Genomic DNA, 17,223 nt, shown 5'->3' on the forward strand with positions numbered 1-17,223 from the left:
CACAGTGTGTGGCACATATTAGTAACAGTGTTTAAGTTGTTTATACGGCCACCCTCAGTGTGACCTGTATGGCTGTTGATCAACTATGTCTTGCAGTTACTTACCGCGACTACAGACGCTATATACAACATGTGGCTGAGCTGGCACGCTGTTTGTACAGGTTGTAGAGGACGTTAAAGGCAGTGCCTCCACGGGGCCCCCTTAATATTGTTGTTTGGATGAAATTCGGGAGAGTGATCACTCCTGGAGAGGCACTAAAAGTTGGAAGTCCCCCGGAAAAATCGAGGGTATGCAAGCATGACGCTGTAAAGCGGCATTATTATATAATACTCGCGTGTTTGAGACCCCTTCTGTGAAATATCAAATAATATTATTCATCTCATTCGCGGAAGAGACGAAGAAAATGTTAGCAATACAAACACGTCAGCAATCGTCACATACACGTCAACCAATAAGAATTCGGCGGGGGAGGGTCATGGCAGAAGTGCATTGTGGGTCATGGAATGCTAACTGTAATATGCTACTGCCGTAGCTATTAAATTGGATCATTTCATTGTTAATTTAAATTGCCTTTCAAATGTATATTCTTGGTGTTGGGTTTTATCAAATAAGTTTCCCACAAAAATGTGACTTATACTCCAGTGCGACTGATATATATTTTTCCGAAAAATACGGTAAGTACATTTTATTTATAAAAAGCTTAACACGTATAAAATGACAAAGTACTGTACAAAACACAGGTAAGATAAAACAACAATTCAAAACAACAGGGGCAACATCTTCAAAAATATACAAAATGGATTCAAATAAGAGTTAAAAAGTGCATTAACTAAAAAATGTACTATAAAGAGAAGTTTTCAAATGTTTCTTAGAAGTTTTAACACAGTCAAGATCACGTGTTGCAGATTGTTCCAGAGTCTGGGAGCTATTGCCTGGGATGCAAAATCTCTACGGATTTTAAAACACATTTTGGGGATCTTTAGAAGACCCTGGCCTGAAGACCGGAGACTGCGCCCTGAGAACGAAAATCTTAAATGGAATTTGACTGGAAGCCAATGAAGACTGGATAAAACCGGGGTAACGTAGGGGATTGAGTCAGACTGGAGTGAAAGGTTTATACATTTTCCCACCCAAGGACCGACAACATTAACATCTGCATTTTCCAGATTATGTGGTCCTGATGGCTTCATCCGGCCAGGATCTTCAGTTCTCACTGGATCGGTTTGCAGCCGAGTGTGAAGCGACCGGGATGAGAATCAGCACCTCCAAGCCCGAGTCCATGGTTTTTGTCCGAGAAAGGGTGGAGTGCCATCTCCGAGTTGGGGAGGAGATCTTGCCCCAAGTGGAGGAGTTCAAGTACTTCGGAGTCTTGTTCACGAGTGAGAGAAGAGTGGATGGTGAGGTCGACAGGCGGATCGTTGCGGCGTCTTCAGTAATGTGGACCTTGAATCAATTTTTACTCCAAAAGAAAAGACCAGATCTAAAGTATGACCTTTTGGGTGAGCAGGACCTGACACATGCCCTACAAAGTGAACTGCCTATGAGAGTGTCTTTATTTGATGAAACAGAGGGATATAAGTAAGTAAGTATGCAACAGAGAGGTCCTTAAAGATCAGTAGGATTCTTGCATTAGTAAGCAGAGAGAAGATGAGGTGTTGGTAAGTATGCACCAGAGATGTCCTTCAAGATCAGTAGGATTCTTGCATTATTAAGCAGAGAGAAGTTGAGGTGTTGGTAAGTATGCAACACAGAGGTCCTTCAAGATCAGTAGGATTCTTGCATTATTAAGCAGAGAGAAGTTGAGGTGTTGGTAAGTATGCAACACAGAGGTCCTTAAAGATCAGTAGGATTCTTGCATTAGTTAGCAGAGAGAAGTTGAGGTGTTGGTAAGTATGCAACAAAGAGGTCCTTAAAGATCAGTAGGATTATTGCATTAGTTAGCAGAGAAAAGATGAGGTGTTGGTAAGTATGCAACAGAGAGGTCCTTAAAGATCAGTAGGATTATTGCATTAGTTAGCAGAGAAAAGATGAAGTGTTGGTAAGTATGCACCAGAGATGTCCTTCAAGATCAGTAGGATTCTTGCATTAGTAAGCAGAGAGAAGTTGAGGATTTACTAAGTATGCAACAGTGAGGTCCTTCAAGATCAGTAGGATTCTTGCATTATTAAGCAGAGAGAAGTTGAGGTGTTGGTAAGTATGCAACACAGAGGTCCTTAAAGATCAGTAGGATTATTGCATTAGTTAGCAGAGAGAAGTTGAGGTGTTGGTAAGTATGCAACAAAGAGGTCCTTAAAGATCAGTAGGATTATTGCATTAGTTAGCAGAGAAAATATGAGGTGTTGGTAAGTATGCAACAAAGAGGTCCTTCAAGATCAGTAGGATTCTTGCATTGGTTAGCAGAGTGAAGATGATGTGTTGGTAAGTATGCAACAAAGAGGTCCTTCAAGATCAGTAGGATTCTTGCATTGGTTAGCAGAGTGAAGATGATGTGTTGGTAAGTATGCAACAAAGAGGTCCTTCAAGATCAGTAGGATTCTTGCATTAGTTAGCAGAGTGAAGATGATGTGTTGGTAAGTATGCAACAAAGAGGTCCTTCAAGATCAGTAGGATTCTTGCATTATTAAGCAGAGAGAAGTTGAGGTTTTAGTAAGTATGCAACAGAGAGGTCCTTAAAGATCAGTAGGATTCTTGCATTAGTTAGCAGAGAGAAGATGAGGTTTTAGGAAGTATGCTGCAGAGAGGTCCTTCAAGATCAGTAGGATTCTTGCATTAGTTAGCAAAAATAAGTTGAGGTGTTGGTAAGTATGCAACAGAAAGGTCCTTAAAGATCAGTAGGATTCTTGCATTAGTAAGCAGAGAGAAGATGAGGTGTTGGTAAGTATGCAACAGAGAGGTCCTTAAAGATCAGTAGGATTCTTGCATTAGTAAGCAGAGAGAAGATGAGGTGTTGGTAAGTATGCACCAGAGATGTCCTTTAAGATCAGTAGGATTCTTGCATTATTAAGCAGAGAGAAGTTGAGGTGTTGGTAAGTATGCAACACAGAGGTCCTTCAAGATCAGTAGGATTCTTGCATTATTAAGCAGAGAGAAGTTGAGGTGTTGGTAAGTATGCAACACAGAGGTCCTTAAAGATCAGTAGGATTCTTGCATTAGTTAGCAGAGAGAAGTTGAGGTGTTGGTAAGTATGCAACAAAGAGGTCCTTAAAGATCAGTAGGATTATTGCATTAGTTAGCAGAGAAAAGATGAGGTGTTGGTAAGTATGCAACAGAGAGGTCCTTAAAGATCAGTAGGATTATTGCATTAGTTAGCAGAGAAAAGATGAAGTGTTGGTAAGTATGCAACAAAGAGGTCCTTCAAGATCAGTAGGATTCTCGCATTAGTTAGCAGAGAGAAGATGAGGTGTTGGTAAGTATGCACCAGAGATGTCCTTCAAGATCAGTAGGATTCTTGCATTAGTAAGCAGAGAGAAGTTGAGGATTTACTAAGTATGCAACAGTGAGGTCCTTCAAGATCAGTGGGATTCTTGCATTATTAAGCAGAGAGAAGTTGAGGTGTTGGTAAGTATGCAACACAGAGGTCCTTAAAGATCAGTAGGATTATTGCATTAGTTAGCAGAGAGAAGTTGAGGTTTTAGTAAGTATGCAACAGAGAGGTCCTTAAAGATCAGTAGGATTCTTGCATTAGTTAGCAGAGAGAAGATGAGGTTTTAGGAAGTATGCTGCAGAGAGGTCCTTCAAGATCAGTAGGATTCTTGCATTAGTTAGCAAAAATAAGTTGAGGTGTTGGTAAGTATGCAACAGAAATGTCCTTAAAGATCAGTAGGATTCTTGCATTAGTAAGCAGAGAGAAGATGAGGTGTTGGTAAGTATGCAACAGAGATGTCCTTCAAGATCAGTAGGATTCTTGCATTAGTAAGCAGAGAGAAGTTGAGGATTTACTAAGTATGCAACAGTGAGGTCCTTCAAGATCAGTAGGATTCTTGCATTATTAAGCAGAGAGAAGTTGAGGTGTTGGTAAGTATGCAACAAAGAGGTCCTTAAAGATCAGTAGGATTATTGCATTAGTTAGCAGAGAAAAGATGAGGTGTTGGTAAGTATGCACCAGAGATGTCCTTCAAGATCAGTAGGATTCTTGCATTAGTAAGCAGAGAGAAGTTGAGGATTTACTAAGTATGCAACAGTGAGGTCCTTCAAGATCAGTAGGATTCTTGCATTATTAAGCAGAGAGAAGTTGAGGTGTTGGTAAGTATGCAACACAGAGGTCCTTAAAGATCAGTAGGATTATTGCATTAGTTAGCAGAGAGAAGTTGAGGTGTTGGTAAGTATGCAACAAAGAGGTCCTTAAAGATCAGTAGGATTCTTGCATTGGTTAGCAGAGTGAAGATGATGTGTTGGTAAGTATGCAACAAAGAGGTCCTTCAAGATCAGTAGGATTCTTGCATTAGTTAGCAGAGTGAAGATGATGTGTTGGTAAGTATGCAACAAAGAGGTCCTTCAAGATCAGTAGGATTCTTGCATTATTAAGCAGAGAGAAGTTGAGGTTTTAGTAAGTATGCAACAGAGAGGTCCTTAAAGATCAGTAGGATTATTGCATTAGTTAGCAGAGAAAATATGAGGTGTTGGTAAGTATGCAACAAAGAGGTCCTTCAAGATCAGTAGGATTATTGCATTAGTTAGCAGAGAAAATATGAGGTGTTGGTAAGTATGCAACAAAGAGGTCCTTCAAGATCAGTAGGATTCTTGCATTGGTTAGCAGAGTAAAGATGATGTGTTGGTAAGTATGCAACAAAGAGGTCCTTCATGATCAGTAGGATTCTTGCATTAGTTAGCAGAGTGAAGATGATGTGTTGGTAAGTATGCAACAAAGAGGTCCTTCAAGATCAGTAGGATTCTTGCATTATTAAGCAGAGAGAAGTTGAGGTTTTAGTAAGTATGCAACAGAGAGGTCCTTAAAGATCAGTAGGATTCTTGCATTAGTAAGCAGAGAGAAGATGAGGTTTTAGGAAGTATGCTGCAGAGAGGTCCTTCAAGATCAGTAGGATTCTTGCATTAGTTAGCAAAAATAAGTTGAGGTGTTGGTAAGTATGCAACAGAAAGGTCCTTAAAGATCAGTAGGATTCTTGCATTAGTAAGCAGAGAGAAGATGAGGTGTTGGTAAGTATGCAACAGAGAGGTCCTTAAAGATCAGTAGGATTCTTGCATTATTAAGCAGAGAGAAGTTGAGGTGTTGGTAAGTATGCAACACAGAGGTCCTTCAAGATCAGTAGGATTCTTGCATTATTAAGCAGAGAGAAGTTGAGGTGTTGGTAAGTATGCAACACAGAGGTCCTTAAAGATCAGTAGGATTCTTGCATTAGTTAGCAGAGAGAAGTTGAGGTGTTGGTAAGTATGCAACAAAAAGGTCCTTAAAGATCAGTAGGATTATTGCATTAGTTAGCAGAGAAAAGATGAGGTGTTGGTAAGTATGCAACAAAGAGGTCCTTCAAGATCAGTAGGATTATTGCATTAGTTAGCAGAGTGAAGATGATGTGTTGGTAAGTATGCAACAAAGAGGTCCTTCAAGATCAGTAGGATTCTTGCATTATTAAGCAGAGAGAAGTTGAGGTTTTAGTAAGTATGCAACAGAGAGGTCCTTAAAGATCAGTAGGATTATTGCATTAGTTAGCAGAGAAAATATGAGGTGTTGGTAAGTATGCAACAAAGAGGTCCTTCAAGATCAGTAGGATTATTGCATTAGTTAGCAGAGTGAAGATGATGTGTTGGTAAGTATGCAACAAAGAGGTCCTTCAAGATCAGTAGGATTCTTGCATTATTAAGCAGAGAGAAGTTGAGGTTTTAGTAAGTATGCAACAGAGAGGTCCTTAAAGATCAGTAGGATTATTGCATTAGTTAGCAGAGAAAATATGAGGTGTTGGTAAGTATGCAACAAAGAGGTCCTTCAAGATCAGTAGGATTATTGCATTAGTTAGCAGAGAAAATATGAGGTGTTGGTAAGTATGCAACAAAGAGGTCCTTCAAGATCAGTAGGATTCTTGCATTGGTTAGCAGAGTGAAGATGATGTGTTGGTAAGTATGCAACAAAGAGGTCCTTCAAGATCAGTAGGATTCTTGCATTAGTTAGCAGAGTGAAGATGATGTGTTGGTAAGTATGCAACAGAGAGGTCCTTCAAGATCAGTAGGATTCTTGCATTATTAAGCAGAGAGAAGTTGAGGTTTTAGTAAGTATGCAACAGAGAGGTCCTTAAAGATCAGTAGGATTCTTGCATTAGTTAGCAGAGAGAAGATGAGGTTTTAGGAAGTATGCTGCAGAGAGGTCCTTCAAGATCAGTAGGATTCTTGCATTAGTTAGCAAAAATAAGTTGAGGTGTTGGTAAGTATGCAACAGAAAGGTCCTTAAAGATCAGTAGGATTCTTGCATTAGTAAGCAGAGAGAAGATGAGGTGTTGGTAAGTATGCAACAGAGAGGTCCTTAAAGATCAGTAGGATTCTTGCATTATTAAGCAGAGAGAAGTTGAGGTGTTGGTAAGTATGCAACACAGAGGTCCTTCAAGATCAGTAGGATTCTTGCATTATTAAGCAGAGAGAAGTTGAGGTGTTGGTAAGTATGCAACACAGAGGTCCTTAAAGATCAGTAGGATTCTTGCATTAGTTAGCAGAGAGAAGTTGAGGTGTTGGTAAGTATGCAACAAAAAGGTCCTTAAAGATCAGTAGGATTATTGCATTAGTTAGCAGAGAAAAGATGAGGTGTTGGTAAGTATGCAACAGAGAGGTCCTTAAAGATCAGTAGGATTATTGCATTAGTTAGCAGAGAAAAGATGAAGTGTTGGTAAGTATGCAACAAAGAGGTCCTTCAAGATCAGTAGGATTCTCGCATTAGTTAGCAGAGAGAAGATGAGGTGTTGGTAAGTATGCACCAGAGATGTCCTTCAAGATCAGTAGGATTCTTGCATTAGTAAGCAGAGAGAAGTTGAGGATTTACTAAGTATGCAACAGTGAGGTCCTTCAAGATCAGTAGGATTCTTGCATTAGTTAGCAGAGTGAAGATGATGTGTTGGTAAGTATGCAACAAAGAGGTCCTTCAAGATCAGTAGGATTCTTGCATTAGTTAGCAGAGTGAAGATGATGTGTTGGTAAGTATGCAACAAAGAGGTCCTTCAAGATCAGTAGGATTCTTGCATTATTAAGCAGAGAGAAGTTGAGGTTTTAGTAAGTATGCAACAGAGAGGTCCTTCAAGATCAGTAGGATTCTTGCATTAGTTAGCAAAAATAAGTTGAGGTGTTGGTAAGTATGCAACAGAAAGGTCCTTAAAGATCAGTAGGATTCTTGCATTAGTAAGCAGAGAGAAGATGAGGTGTTGGTAAGTATGCAACAGAGATGTCCTTCAAGATCAGTAGGATTCTTGCATTAGTAAGCAGAGAGAAGATGAGGTGTTGGTAAGTATGCAACAGTGAGGTCCTTCAAGATCAGTAGGATTCTTGCATTATTAAGCAGAGAGAAGTTGAGGTGTTGGTAAGTATGCAACACAGAGGTCCTTAAAGATCAGTAGGATTATTGCATTAGTTAGCAGAGAAAAGTTGAGGTGTTGGTAAGTATGCAACAAAGAGGTCCTTAAAGATCAGTAGGATTATTGCATTAGTTAGCAGAGAAAAGATGAGGTGTTGGTAAGTATGCAACAAAGAGGGCCTTCAAGATCAGTAGGATTCTTGCATTAGTTAGCAGAGAGAAGTTGAGGTGTTGGTAAGTATGCAACAAAGAGGTCCTTAAAGATCAGTAGGATTATTGCATTAGTTAGCAGAGAAAAGATGAGGTGTTGGTAAGTATGCAACAAAGAGGGCCTTAAAGATCAGTAGGATTCTTGCATTAGTTAGCAGAGAGAAGTTGAGGTGTTGGTAAGTATGCAACAAAGAGGTCCTTAAAGATCAGTAGGATTATTGCATTAGTTAGCAGAGAAAAGATGAGGTGTTGGTAAGTATGCAACAAAGAGGGCCTTCAAGATCAGTAGGATTCTTGCATTATTAAGCAGAGAGAAGTTGAGGTGTTAGTAAGTATGCAACAGAGAGGTCCTTAAAGATCAGTAGGATTCTTGCATTAGTTAGCAGAGAGAAGATGAGGTTTTAGGAAGTATGCTGCAGAGAGGTCCTTCAAGATCAGTAGGATTCTTGCATTAGTTAGCAAAAATAAGTTGAGGTGTTGGTAAGTATGCAACAGAAAGGTCCTTAAAGATCAGTAGGATTCTTGCATTAGTTAGCAGAGAGAAGATGAAGTGTTGGTAAGTATGCAACAGAGAGGTCCTTAAAGATCAGTAGGATTCTTGCATTAGTAAGCAGAGAGAAGATGAGGTGTTGGTAAGTATGCAACAGAGAGGTCCTTAAAGATCAGTAGGATTCTTGCATTAGTAAGCAGAGAGAAGATGAGGTGTTGGTAAGTATGCAACAGAGAGGTCCTTAAAGATCAGTAGGATTCTTGCATTAGTAAGCAGAGAGAAGTTGAGGATTTACTAAGTATGCAACAGTGAGGTCCTTCAAGATCAGTAGGATTCTTGCATTATTAAGCAGAGAGAAGTTGAGGTGTTGGTAAGTATGCAACACAGAGGTCCTTAAAGATCAGTAGGATTATTGCATTAGTTAGCAGAGAGAAGTTGAGGTGTTAGTAAGTATGCAACAGAGAGGTCCTTCAAGATCAGTAGGATTCTTGCATTAGTTAGCAGAGAGAAGTTGAGGTGTTGGTAAGTATGCTACAAAGAGGTCCTTAAAGATCAGTAGGATTATTGCATTAGTTAGCAGAGAAAAGATGAGGTGTTGGTAATTATGCAACAAAGAGGTCCTTCAAGATCAGTAGGATTCTTGCATTATTAAGCAGAGAGAAGTTGAGGTGTTGGCAAGTATGCAACAGAGAGGTCCTTCAAGATCAGTAGGATTCTTGCATTAGTTAGCAGAGAGAAGTTGAGGTGTTGGTAAGTATGCAACAGAAAGATCCCTAAAGATCAGTAGGATTCTTGCATTAGTTAGCAGAGAGAAGTTGAGGTGTTGGTAAGTATGCAACAGAAAGATCCCTAAAGATCAGTAGGATTCTTGCATTAGTTAGCAGAGAGAAGTTGAGGTGTTGGTAAGTATGCAACAAAGAGGACCTTAAAGATCAGTAGGATTATTGCATTATTAAGCAGAGAGAAGATGAGGTGTTGGCAAGTATGCAACAGAGAGGTCCTTAAAGATCAGTAGGATTATTGCATTAGTTAGCAGAGAGAAGTTGAGGTGTTGGTAAGTATGCAACAAAGAGGTCCTTAAAGATCAGTAGGATTCTTGCATTAGTTAGCAGAGAAAAGATGATGTGTTGGTAAGTATGCAACAAAGAGGTCCTTCAAGATCAGTAGGATTCTTGCATTAGTAAGCAGAGAGAAGTTGAGGTGTTGGTAAGTATGCAACAGAGAGGTCCTTAAAGATCAGTAGGATTCTTGCATTAGTAAGCAGAGAGAAGTTGAGGTGTTAGTAAGTATGCAACAGTGAGGTCCTTAAAGATCAGTGGGATTCTTGCATTAGTTAGCAAAAATAAGATGAGGTTTTATTAAGTATGCAACAGTGAGGTCCTTCAAGATCAGTAGGATTCTTGCATTAGTTAGCAGGGAGAAGTTGAGGTGTTGGTAAGTATGCTGCAGAAAGGTCCTTAAAGATCAATATGATTCTTGCATTAGTTAGCAGAGAGAAGATGAGGTGTTGGTAAGTATGCAACAGAGAGGTCTTTAAAGATCAGTAGGACTATTGCATTAGTTAGCTGGGAGAAGTTGAGGTGTTGGTAAGTATGCTGCAGAAAGGTCCTTAAAGATCAATGGGATTCTTGCATTAGTTAGCAGAGAAAAAATGAGGTGTTGGTAAGTATGCAACAGAGAGGTCTTTAAAGATCAGTAGGATTCTTGCATTAGTTAGCAGAAAGAAGATGAGGTGTTTGACTAATACCCACATATATCGTGTGGCCTCCCTAAAAATCAACAGGATGCTTGCTTGCTTCACTTATTTTTACACTGGAATGAACTTGTGTAGAATATGGAAGACTTGGCGGAGGTAATTTGTGCAAACGGCAACGACTTGTCATGTTAGATAGAAAGATAGTACTTTATTGATCAGGGCGGTATAGTTCGAACGGTAGAGTGGCCGTGCCAGCAAACTGAGGGTTCCAGGTTCGATCCCCGCTTCCGCCATCCTAGTCACTGCCTTTGTGTCCTTGGGCAAGACACTTTACCCAGTGCCACCCACACTGGTTTAAACATAACTTAGATATCGGGCTTCCACTATGTAAAAGAAAGTGTTTTGAGTCTATATAAATTGCTTCACTTACATTTGGGGGCCTTACCTTGGTACTCGAACCTGAACCCCGGTTTGTTCTGGGAATGGTCGCTGTGGAAATAGAGGGTTGTCTCGTGCGAGGTGGTGAGCAGCGAAGGAGGGACTTCCTGCCCGCTGAAGCGGCCCATGACGGCGCTCGTGTCCAGCGGCCCGTTGCGTATTTCCAGGAAATCGTGGTTGGCCTCGGTGGAGAAGTTGAGAAACTGTACGTGGGCTCCTGACAAAAAGAGAACAAACACAAAATGACCTTTTTGTCTTTTACGATGTCAAAAACAGGGACCGTTATCGTGTAAATATAGGATATACTTTACTACTTTCCTACGCTTTGAACCATGTGGCCTTTAAAGTGGTGCAGCCAATTAATGTATTTTTCTTCACTGACAGACATAATTCAAAGTTTCTATTAAACACAAGCAAAGACACTGAAAAGGTGTGTTATTGTTTGTGATATGGCGCCATCTTTTGGACGAGTTTGCTCACTGCAGGTGCTGCTAGGCGAATGTCCATAGTGTTTTCTTCTTTTTTGACCACTACTTTTGACAACATTTCTTCAGCATTGTCAACTTTGGGAAGGCTGTGCTAAAACCTTTATTCTAGCCTAATTTAGCCATTCCTTTACCCCTTTTGACGTTACTTTGGGGTCGTTGTCCTGTTGGAACACCCAACCGCGCCCAAGACCCAAACACCAGGCTGATGGTTTTAGATTTTCCTGAGGAAATTGGAGGTAATCCTCCTTTTTCTTGGTCCCATTTACTCTCTGTAAAGCACCAGTTCCATTGGCAGCAAAACAGGTATAAAAACATAATACTACCACCACCATGCTTGACGGTAGGTATGGTGTTCCTGGGATTAAAGGCCTCACCTTTTCTCCTCCAAACATATTGGTGGCCAAACAGCTCAATTTTTGGTTACAAATGTATGCAAACTTTTGGACCACGACTGCATATACTACCACCACCATGCTTGACGTTTTGGACCACGACTGCATATACTACCACCACCATGCTTGACGGTAGGTATGGTGTTCCTGGGATTAAAGGCCTCACCTTTTCTCTTCCAAACATATTGCTGGCCAAACAGCTCAATTTTTGTTTACAATTGTATGTAAACTTTTGACCACGACTGTATATACTACCACCACCATGCTTGACAGTAGGTGTGGTGTTCCTGGGATTAAAGGCCTCACCTTTTCTCCTCCAAACATATTGGTGGCCAAACAGCTCAATTTTTGTTTACAAATGTATATAAAATTTTTGACCCTGACTGCATATACTACCACCACCATGTTCGACGGTAGGATTGGTGTTCCTGGGATTAAAGGCCTCACCTCTTCTCTTCCAAACATATTGTTGGCCAAACAGCTCAATTTTTGTTTACAATTGTATGTAAACTTTTGACCACGACTGTATATACTACCACCACCATGCTTGATGGTAGGCTTGGTGTTCCTGGGATTAAAGGCCTCACCTTTTCTCCTCCAAACATATTGGTGGCCAAACAGCTCAATTTTTGTTTACAAGTGTTTGTTACAAGTGTATATAAACTTTTGACCACGACTCTATATACTACCACCACCATGCTTGGCGGTAAGCAAGGTGTTCCTGGGATTAAAGGGCTCACCTTTTTCTTGGTGGCCAAACAGCTCATTTTTTTGTTTACAAGTGTTTATTACAAGTGTATGTAAACTTTTGACCGCAATTGCATATACCACGACCGCCATGCTTTACAGTAGACATAGTGTTCCTGGGATTAAAGGCCTCACATTTTCTCCTCCAAACATAATGCTGGCCAAACAGCTCAATTTTTGTTTACGAGTGTTTGTTACAAGTGTATGTAAACTTTTGACCACAACTGCAAATACTACCACCACCATGTTTGGCGGTAGGCTTGGTGTTGCTGGGATTAAAGGCCTCACCTTTCCTCCTCCAATCATAATGTTGGCCAAACAGGTCAATTTTGGTTTACAAATGTATGTAAACTTTTTGACCCCGACTGCATATACTACCACCACTATGTTCGACGGTAGGCTTCGTGTTCCTGGGATTAAAGGCCTCACCTTTTCTCCTCCAAACATAATGGTGGCCAAACAGCTCAATTTTTTACAAGTGAATGTAAACTTTGGACCACGACTGCATATACTACCACCACCATGCTTGACAGTAGACATGGTGCTCCTGGGATTAAATGCCTCACCTTTCCTCCTCCAATCATATTGTTGGCCAAACAGCTCAATTTTTGTTTACAAATGTATGCAAACTTGTTGACCCCGACTGCATATACTACCACCACCATGTTCGACGGTAGGGATGGTGTTCCTGGGATTAACGGCCTCACCTTTTCTCCTCCAAACATATTGATGGCCAAACTGCTAAATTTTTGCGACAAGTGTTTGTTACAATTGTATATAAACTTTTGACCACGACTGTATATACTACCACCACCATGCTTGACGGTAGGATTGGTGTTCCTGGGATTAAAGGGCTCACCTTTTTCTTGGTGGCCTAACAGCTCATTTTTTTTGTTTACAAGTGTTTGTTACAAGTGTATGTAAACTTTTGACCACAACTGCATATACTACGACCGCCATGCTTTACAGTAGACATAGTGTTCATGGGATTAAATACGTCCCCTTTCCTCCTACAAACATATTGGTGGCCAAACAGCTATATATTTTTGTTTAAAAGTGTTTGTTACAAGTGTATGTAAACTTTTGACCACGACTCTATATACTACCACGACCATGCTTGACGGTAAGCAAGGTTTTCCTGGGATTAAAGGCCTCACCTATTCTCCTCCAAACATATTGGTGGCCAAAAAGATAAATTCTTGTTTACAAGTGTTTGTTACAAGTGTATATAAACTTTTGACCACGACTGCATATACTACCACCACCATGCTTGACGGTAGGGATGGTGTTCCTGGGATTAAAGGCCTCACCTTTTCTCCTCCAAACATATTGATGGCCAAACAGCTACATTTGTGTTTACAATTGTATGTAAACTTATGACCACAACTGCATATACTACCACTACCATGCTTGACAGTAGACATGGTGTTCCTGGGATTAAAGGCCACACCTTTTCTCCTTCAAACACAATGGTGGCCAAACAGCTCATGTTTTGTTTACAAGTGTTTGTTGCAAGTGTAAACTTCTGACCACGACTGTATATCCGCGGCTAATAGTCCGGTTCAGGTAATATATGGGAAAGTATTTATTCTTCTGACATGAAGTGAATGCGGCTTGGAGTCAAATAGGGTAAATGAAACCACTTGACAAACCAGTTGCAGAAAGCAACAGACTTCTGGCTCATCCATCCATCCGTTCATTCATTCATTCATTCATTCATTTTCTTCAACAAAACCAAACTGCATTACGATTTATTACGCAGAAAAAGGCAGACACTCCGATACTGATCAACTCTCCCGCACACAAATGGAAGTGCACGACTGGACCGCTGCCATTCTGCAGTCAGACACATTTAGGAGAAGAAAAAAAAAAGACCCAATTACTGTTTCTGCTCATCATCGTTGTCTGGGGGCAATTAGGACAATGAATGTGCATATTACAGTAATGGTCTGTTAAAGGGCCCCCGTCGTATTGCGCGGTCCTTCATTTAGAAAGTGTGTTCACGAACGAAGCCGCAAAGTCATCTTCTCGGCGAGACGCCCGCTGAATTGTCGTAAGAAGGCAACGAAGTTGTGGCGAGTATATTTTAAAACTATTGCACATTTTATGTTTTTCCCTGAATAATTGTTTTTTTCCTAAAAACAAACAAACAATGCAATTAAAACAAAATAAAATTATGACGTTTTGAAAACTGTCATTACTCCAGAATAATAATGTCTTTTCGCCATAAACATTTTTTCACAAAAACAACATTAAAAAAATTAACATTTTCAACTGCTACTACTCCAAAATAATGCATCAAAATCAGTGTTATGAATTAATGACTTATTTACGGCTTGAATTAACTCAACTAAAGTCTTTCACTTTGCAACTCAAAATATTGCAGATTTTATGAGTTTCCCTCAATACAATTTTTTTCACAAAAAAAACAATACAAAAACGATTAAAAAAAAATTACATTTGCAAAACTTACCACTCCAAAATAATAATGCATCAAAATCAGTGTCATGCATTATTGACCTATTTAAGGCTTGAATTAACTCATCTTAAGCATTCTACTTTGCACCTCAATTGTGTTTTCCTTCATTTAGAACGAGGTTGTGGCGAGTGGTGAAGGAGAAACGAAAAAAAAGAGTCCTCCCGGTTTCAAGTGCACACTCGTCAAGGATTATTAAGAAGACTCTCACCATAACCGACTGGCAGGTAGACCCTCCATGTGCAGTCGCTGTTGCTGGGGTAGTTGCCAGGGAAACCAGGGCTGAGTATCATGCCCTCCATCTCCTCCCGGATGCCTCCACACTGGGCTGGGGGAGAGAAGTCCAAAATGAACGTACGTACACATCCACTAAAGCGGAAAAAAATACCTTTAATTACTCGGGCAGTCGGCCTTTGGGCACCGCACGATTCCATTCAGTTCTTGGAGGTAACGATTCTTGATTCCAAATCAATATTTTCTTTTAATAACATTTGGTGCCAGTTCTATGATTAACTGCCTGCCTCCATAAAATACATAACAGCTCTGATAGAAAAAACTAACTGTTTTTTTAAGTGAAATTCTACCGAAACATTTAAAAAAAGTCAAATACAAAAAAAGTATCCGACACTTCTATTATCTAAAATAAATCTGTACAGCAGAATCACCTACAAAACCCAAAAAACCAGCAAAGAAACAGGTAAAAACTATAAATAAAAAGAGAATATAATGTTTTGCAAATCCTTTGTCACTTATTTTCAATTGAATAGACTGCAAAAGACTTAGCTCATTTAAAAAAAGCTGGCACACGTTGCAAAAAAGACTGAGAACGTTTGAGAATTCCTGAAATTTCAAGGAAACTGGGAATTTGTACGTTGTGTAAATAGTAAATAAAAACACAATACAATGACTTGCAAATCCTTTTTTAACCTATATTCAGTTGAATAGACTGCAAAGACAAGATATTTAACGTTTAAACTGGTAAATTTTGTTATTTTTTGCAAATGTTAGCCCATTTGGAATTTGATGCCTGCAACATGTTTAAAAAAAGCTGGCACAAGTGGCAAAAAAGACTGATAATGTTTGAAAATTCCTGCAATTTCGAGGAAACTGGGAATTTGTACAAAAGAGGGAAAAAAGATGCAAATCGTTCCAAATTAGAATATTCCTAAATCAAGTTTTGTATTGTCATCCCTAGTACGAAACCCAAAAGCAGTGAAGTTAGCATGTTGTGTAAATGCTAAATAAAAACAGAATACAATGATTTGCAAATCCTTTTCAACTTATATTCAATTGAATAGACTGCAAAGACAAGATATTAAACGTTCAAATTGGTAAACTTTTTAGCTCATTTGGAATTTGATGCCTGCCACGTTTCAAAAAAGCTGGCACAAGTGGCAAAAAAGACTGAGAACGTTTGAGAAGTCCTGCAATTCTGAGGAAACTGGGAATTTGTACAAAAAAGGAAAAAAAGCTGCAAATCGTTCCAAATTAGAATATTCCGAAATCAATTTTTGTTTTGTCATCCCTAGTTAAAACCCAAAACCAGTTAAGTTGTCACGTTGAGTAAATAGTAAATAAAAACAGAATACAATGATTTGCAAATCCTGTTCAACCTATATTCAATTGAATAGACTGCAAAGACAAGATATTTAACGTTCAAACTGGTAAACTGTGTTATTTTTTGCAAATATTAGCCCATTTGGTATTTGATGCCTGCAACATGTTTAAAAAAAGCTGGCACAAGTGTCAAAAAAGACTGAGAACGATTGAGAATTCCTGCAATTTTGAGGAAACTGGGAATTTGTACAAAAGAGGAAAAAAAGCTGCAAATCGTTCCAAAATAGAATATTCCAAAATCAATTTATGTTTTGTCATCCCTAGTACGAAACCCAAAACCAGTGAAGTTGTCACGTTGTGTAAATGGTAAATAAAAACAGAATACAAGGATTTGCAAAATCATTTTTTTACCTATACTGCAAAGACAAGACATTTAACGTTCAAACTCGAAATTTTGGTATTTTTTGCAAATATTAGCTCATTTGGAATTTGATGCCTGCAACATGTTTCAAAAAAGCTGGCACAAGTGGCAAAAAAGACTGAGAAGGTTTGAGAATACCTGCAATTTTGAGGAAACTGGGAATTTGTACAAAAGAGGAAAAAAAGATGCAAATCGTTTTAAATAAGAATATTCCAAAATCAATTTTTGTTTTGTCATCCTTAGTACGAAATCCAAAACCAGTGAAGTTTTCACCTTGTGTAAATGGTGAATAAAAACAGAATACAATGCTTTGCAAATCATTTTTTAACCTATATTCAATTGAATAGACTGCAAAGACAAGATACTTAAAATTTGAACAGGTAAACTTTGTTATTTTTTAGCTCATTTGTAATTTGATGCCTGCCACGTTCCACATTTAAAAAAAGCTGGCACAAGTGGCAAAAAATACTGAGAACCTTTGAAAATTCCTGCAATTTTGAGGAAACTGGGAACTTGTACGGAAGAAAAAAAAAGCTGCAAATCGTTCCAAATTAGAATATTCCTAAATCAATTTTTGTTTTGTCATCCCTAGTACAAAACCCAAAACCAGTGAAGTTTTCACGATGTGTAAATGGTATATAAAAACAGAATACAATGATTTGCAAATCCTTTTTCAACCTATATTCAATTGAATAGACTGCAAAGACAAGATATTTAACATTCAAACTGGTAAACTTTGTTATTTTTTAGTTCATTTGTAATTTGATGCCTGCAAAATGTTCCAAAAAAGCTGGCACAAGTGGC

The 17,223-nt window shown here is 39.1% G+C and overlaps 1 protein-coding gene across 1 annotated transcript in view; it reads right to left on the reverse strand.

Moving 5' to 3' along the window:
- csmd2 (CUB and Sushi multiple domains 2) overlaps nucleotides 1-17,223 on the reverse strand; it is an 819,059-nt gene that overhangs the window by 194,205 nt on the left and 607,631 nt on the right. The window contains exons 41-42 of the mRNA XM_061882497.1: nucleotides 14,653-14,769; nucleotides 10,346-10,555 (exon numbers count right to left, since the gene is read on the reverse strand). Of these exons, the coding sequence (XP_061738481.1) occupies nucleotides 10,346-10,555; nucleotides 14,653-14,769 (327 nt within the window). The remainder of the gene's footprint in view (nucleotides 1-10,345; nucleotides 10,556-14,652; nucleotides 14,770-17,223) is intronic.

Source organism: Nerophis ophidion, linkage group LG21 (assembly GCF_033978795.1).
Source record: "Nerophis ophidion isolate RoL-2023_Sa linkage group LG21, RoL_Noph_v1.0, whole genome shotgun sequence".
Taxonomy (NCBI): domain Eukaryota; kingdom Metazoa; phylum Chordata; class Actinopteri; order Syngnathiformes; family Syngnathidae; genus Nerophis; species Nerophis ophidion.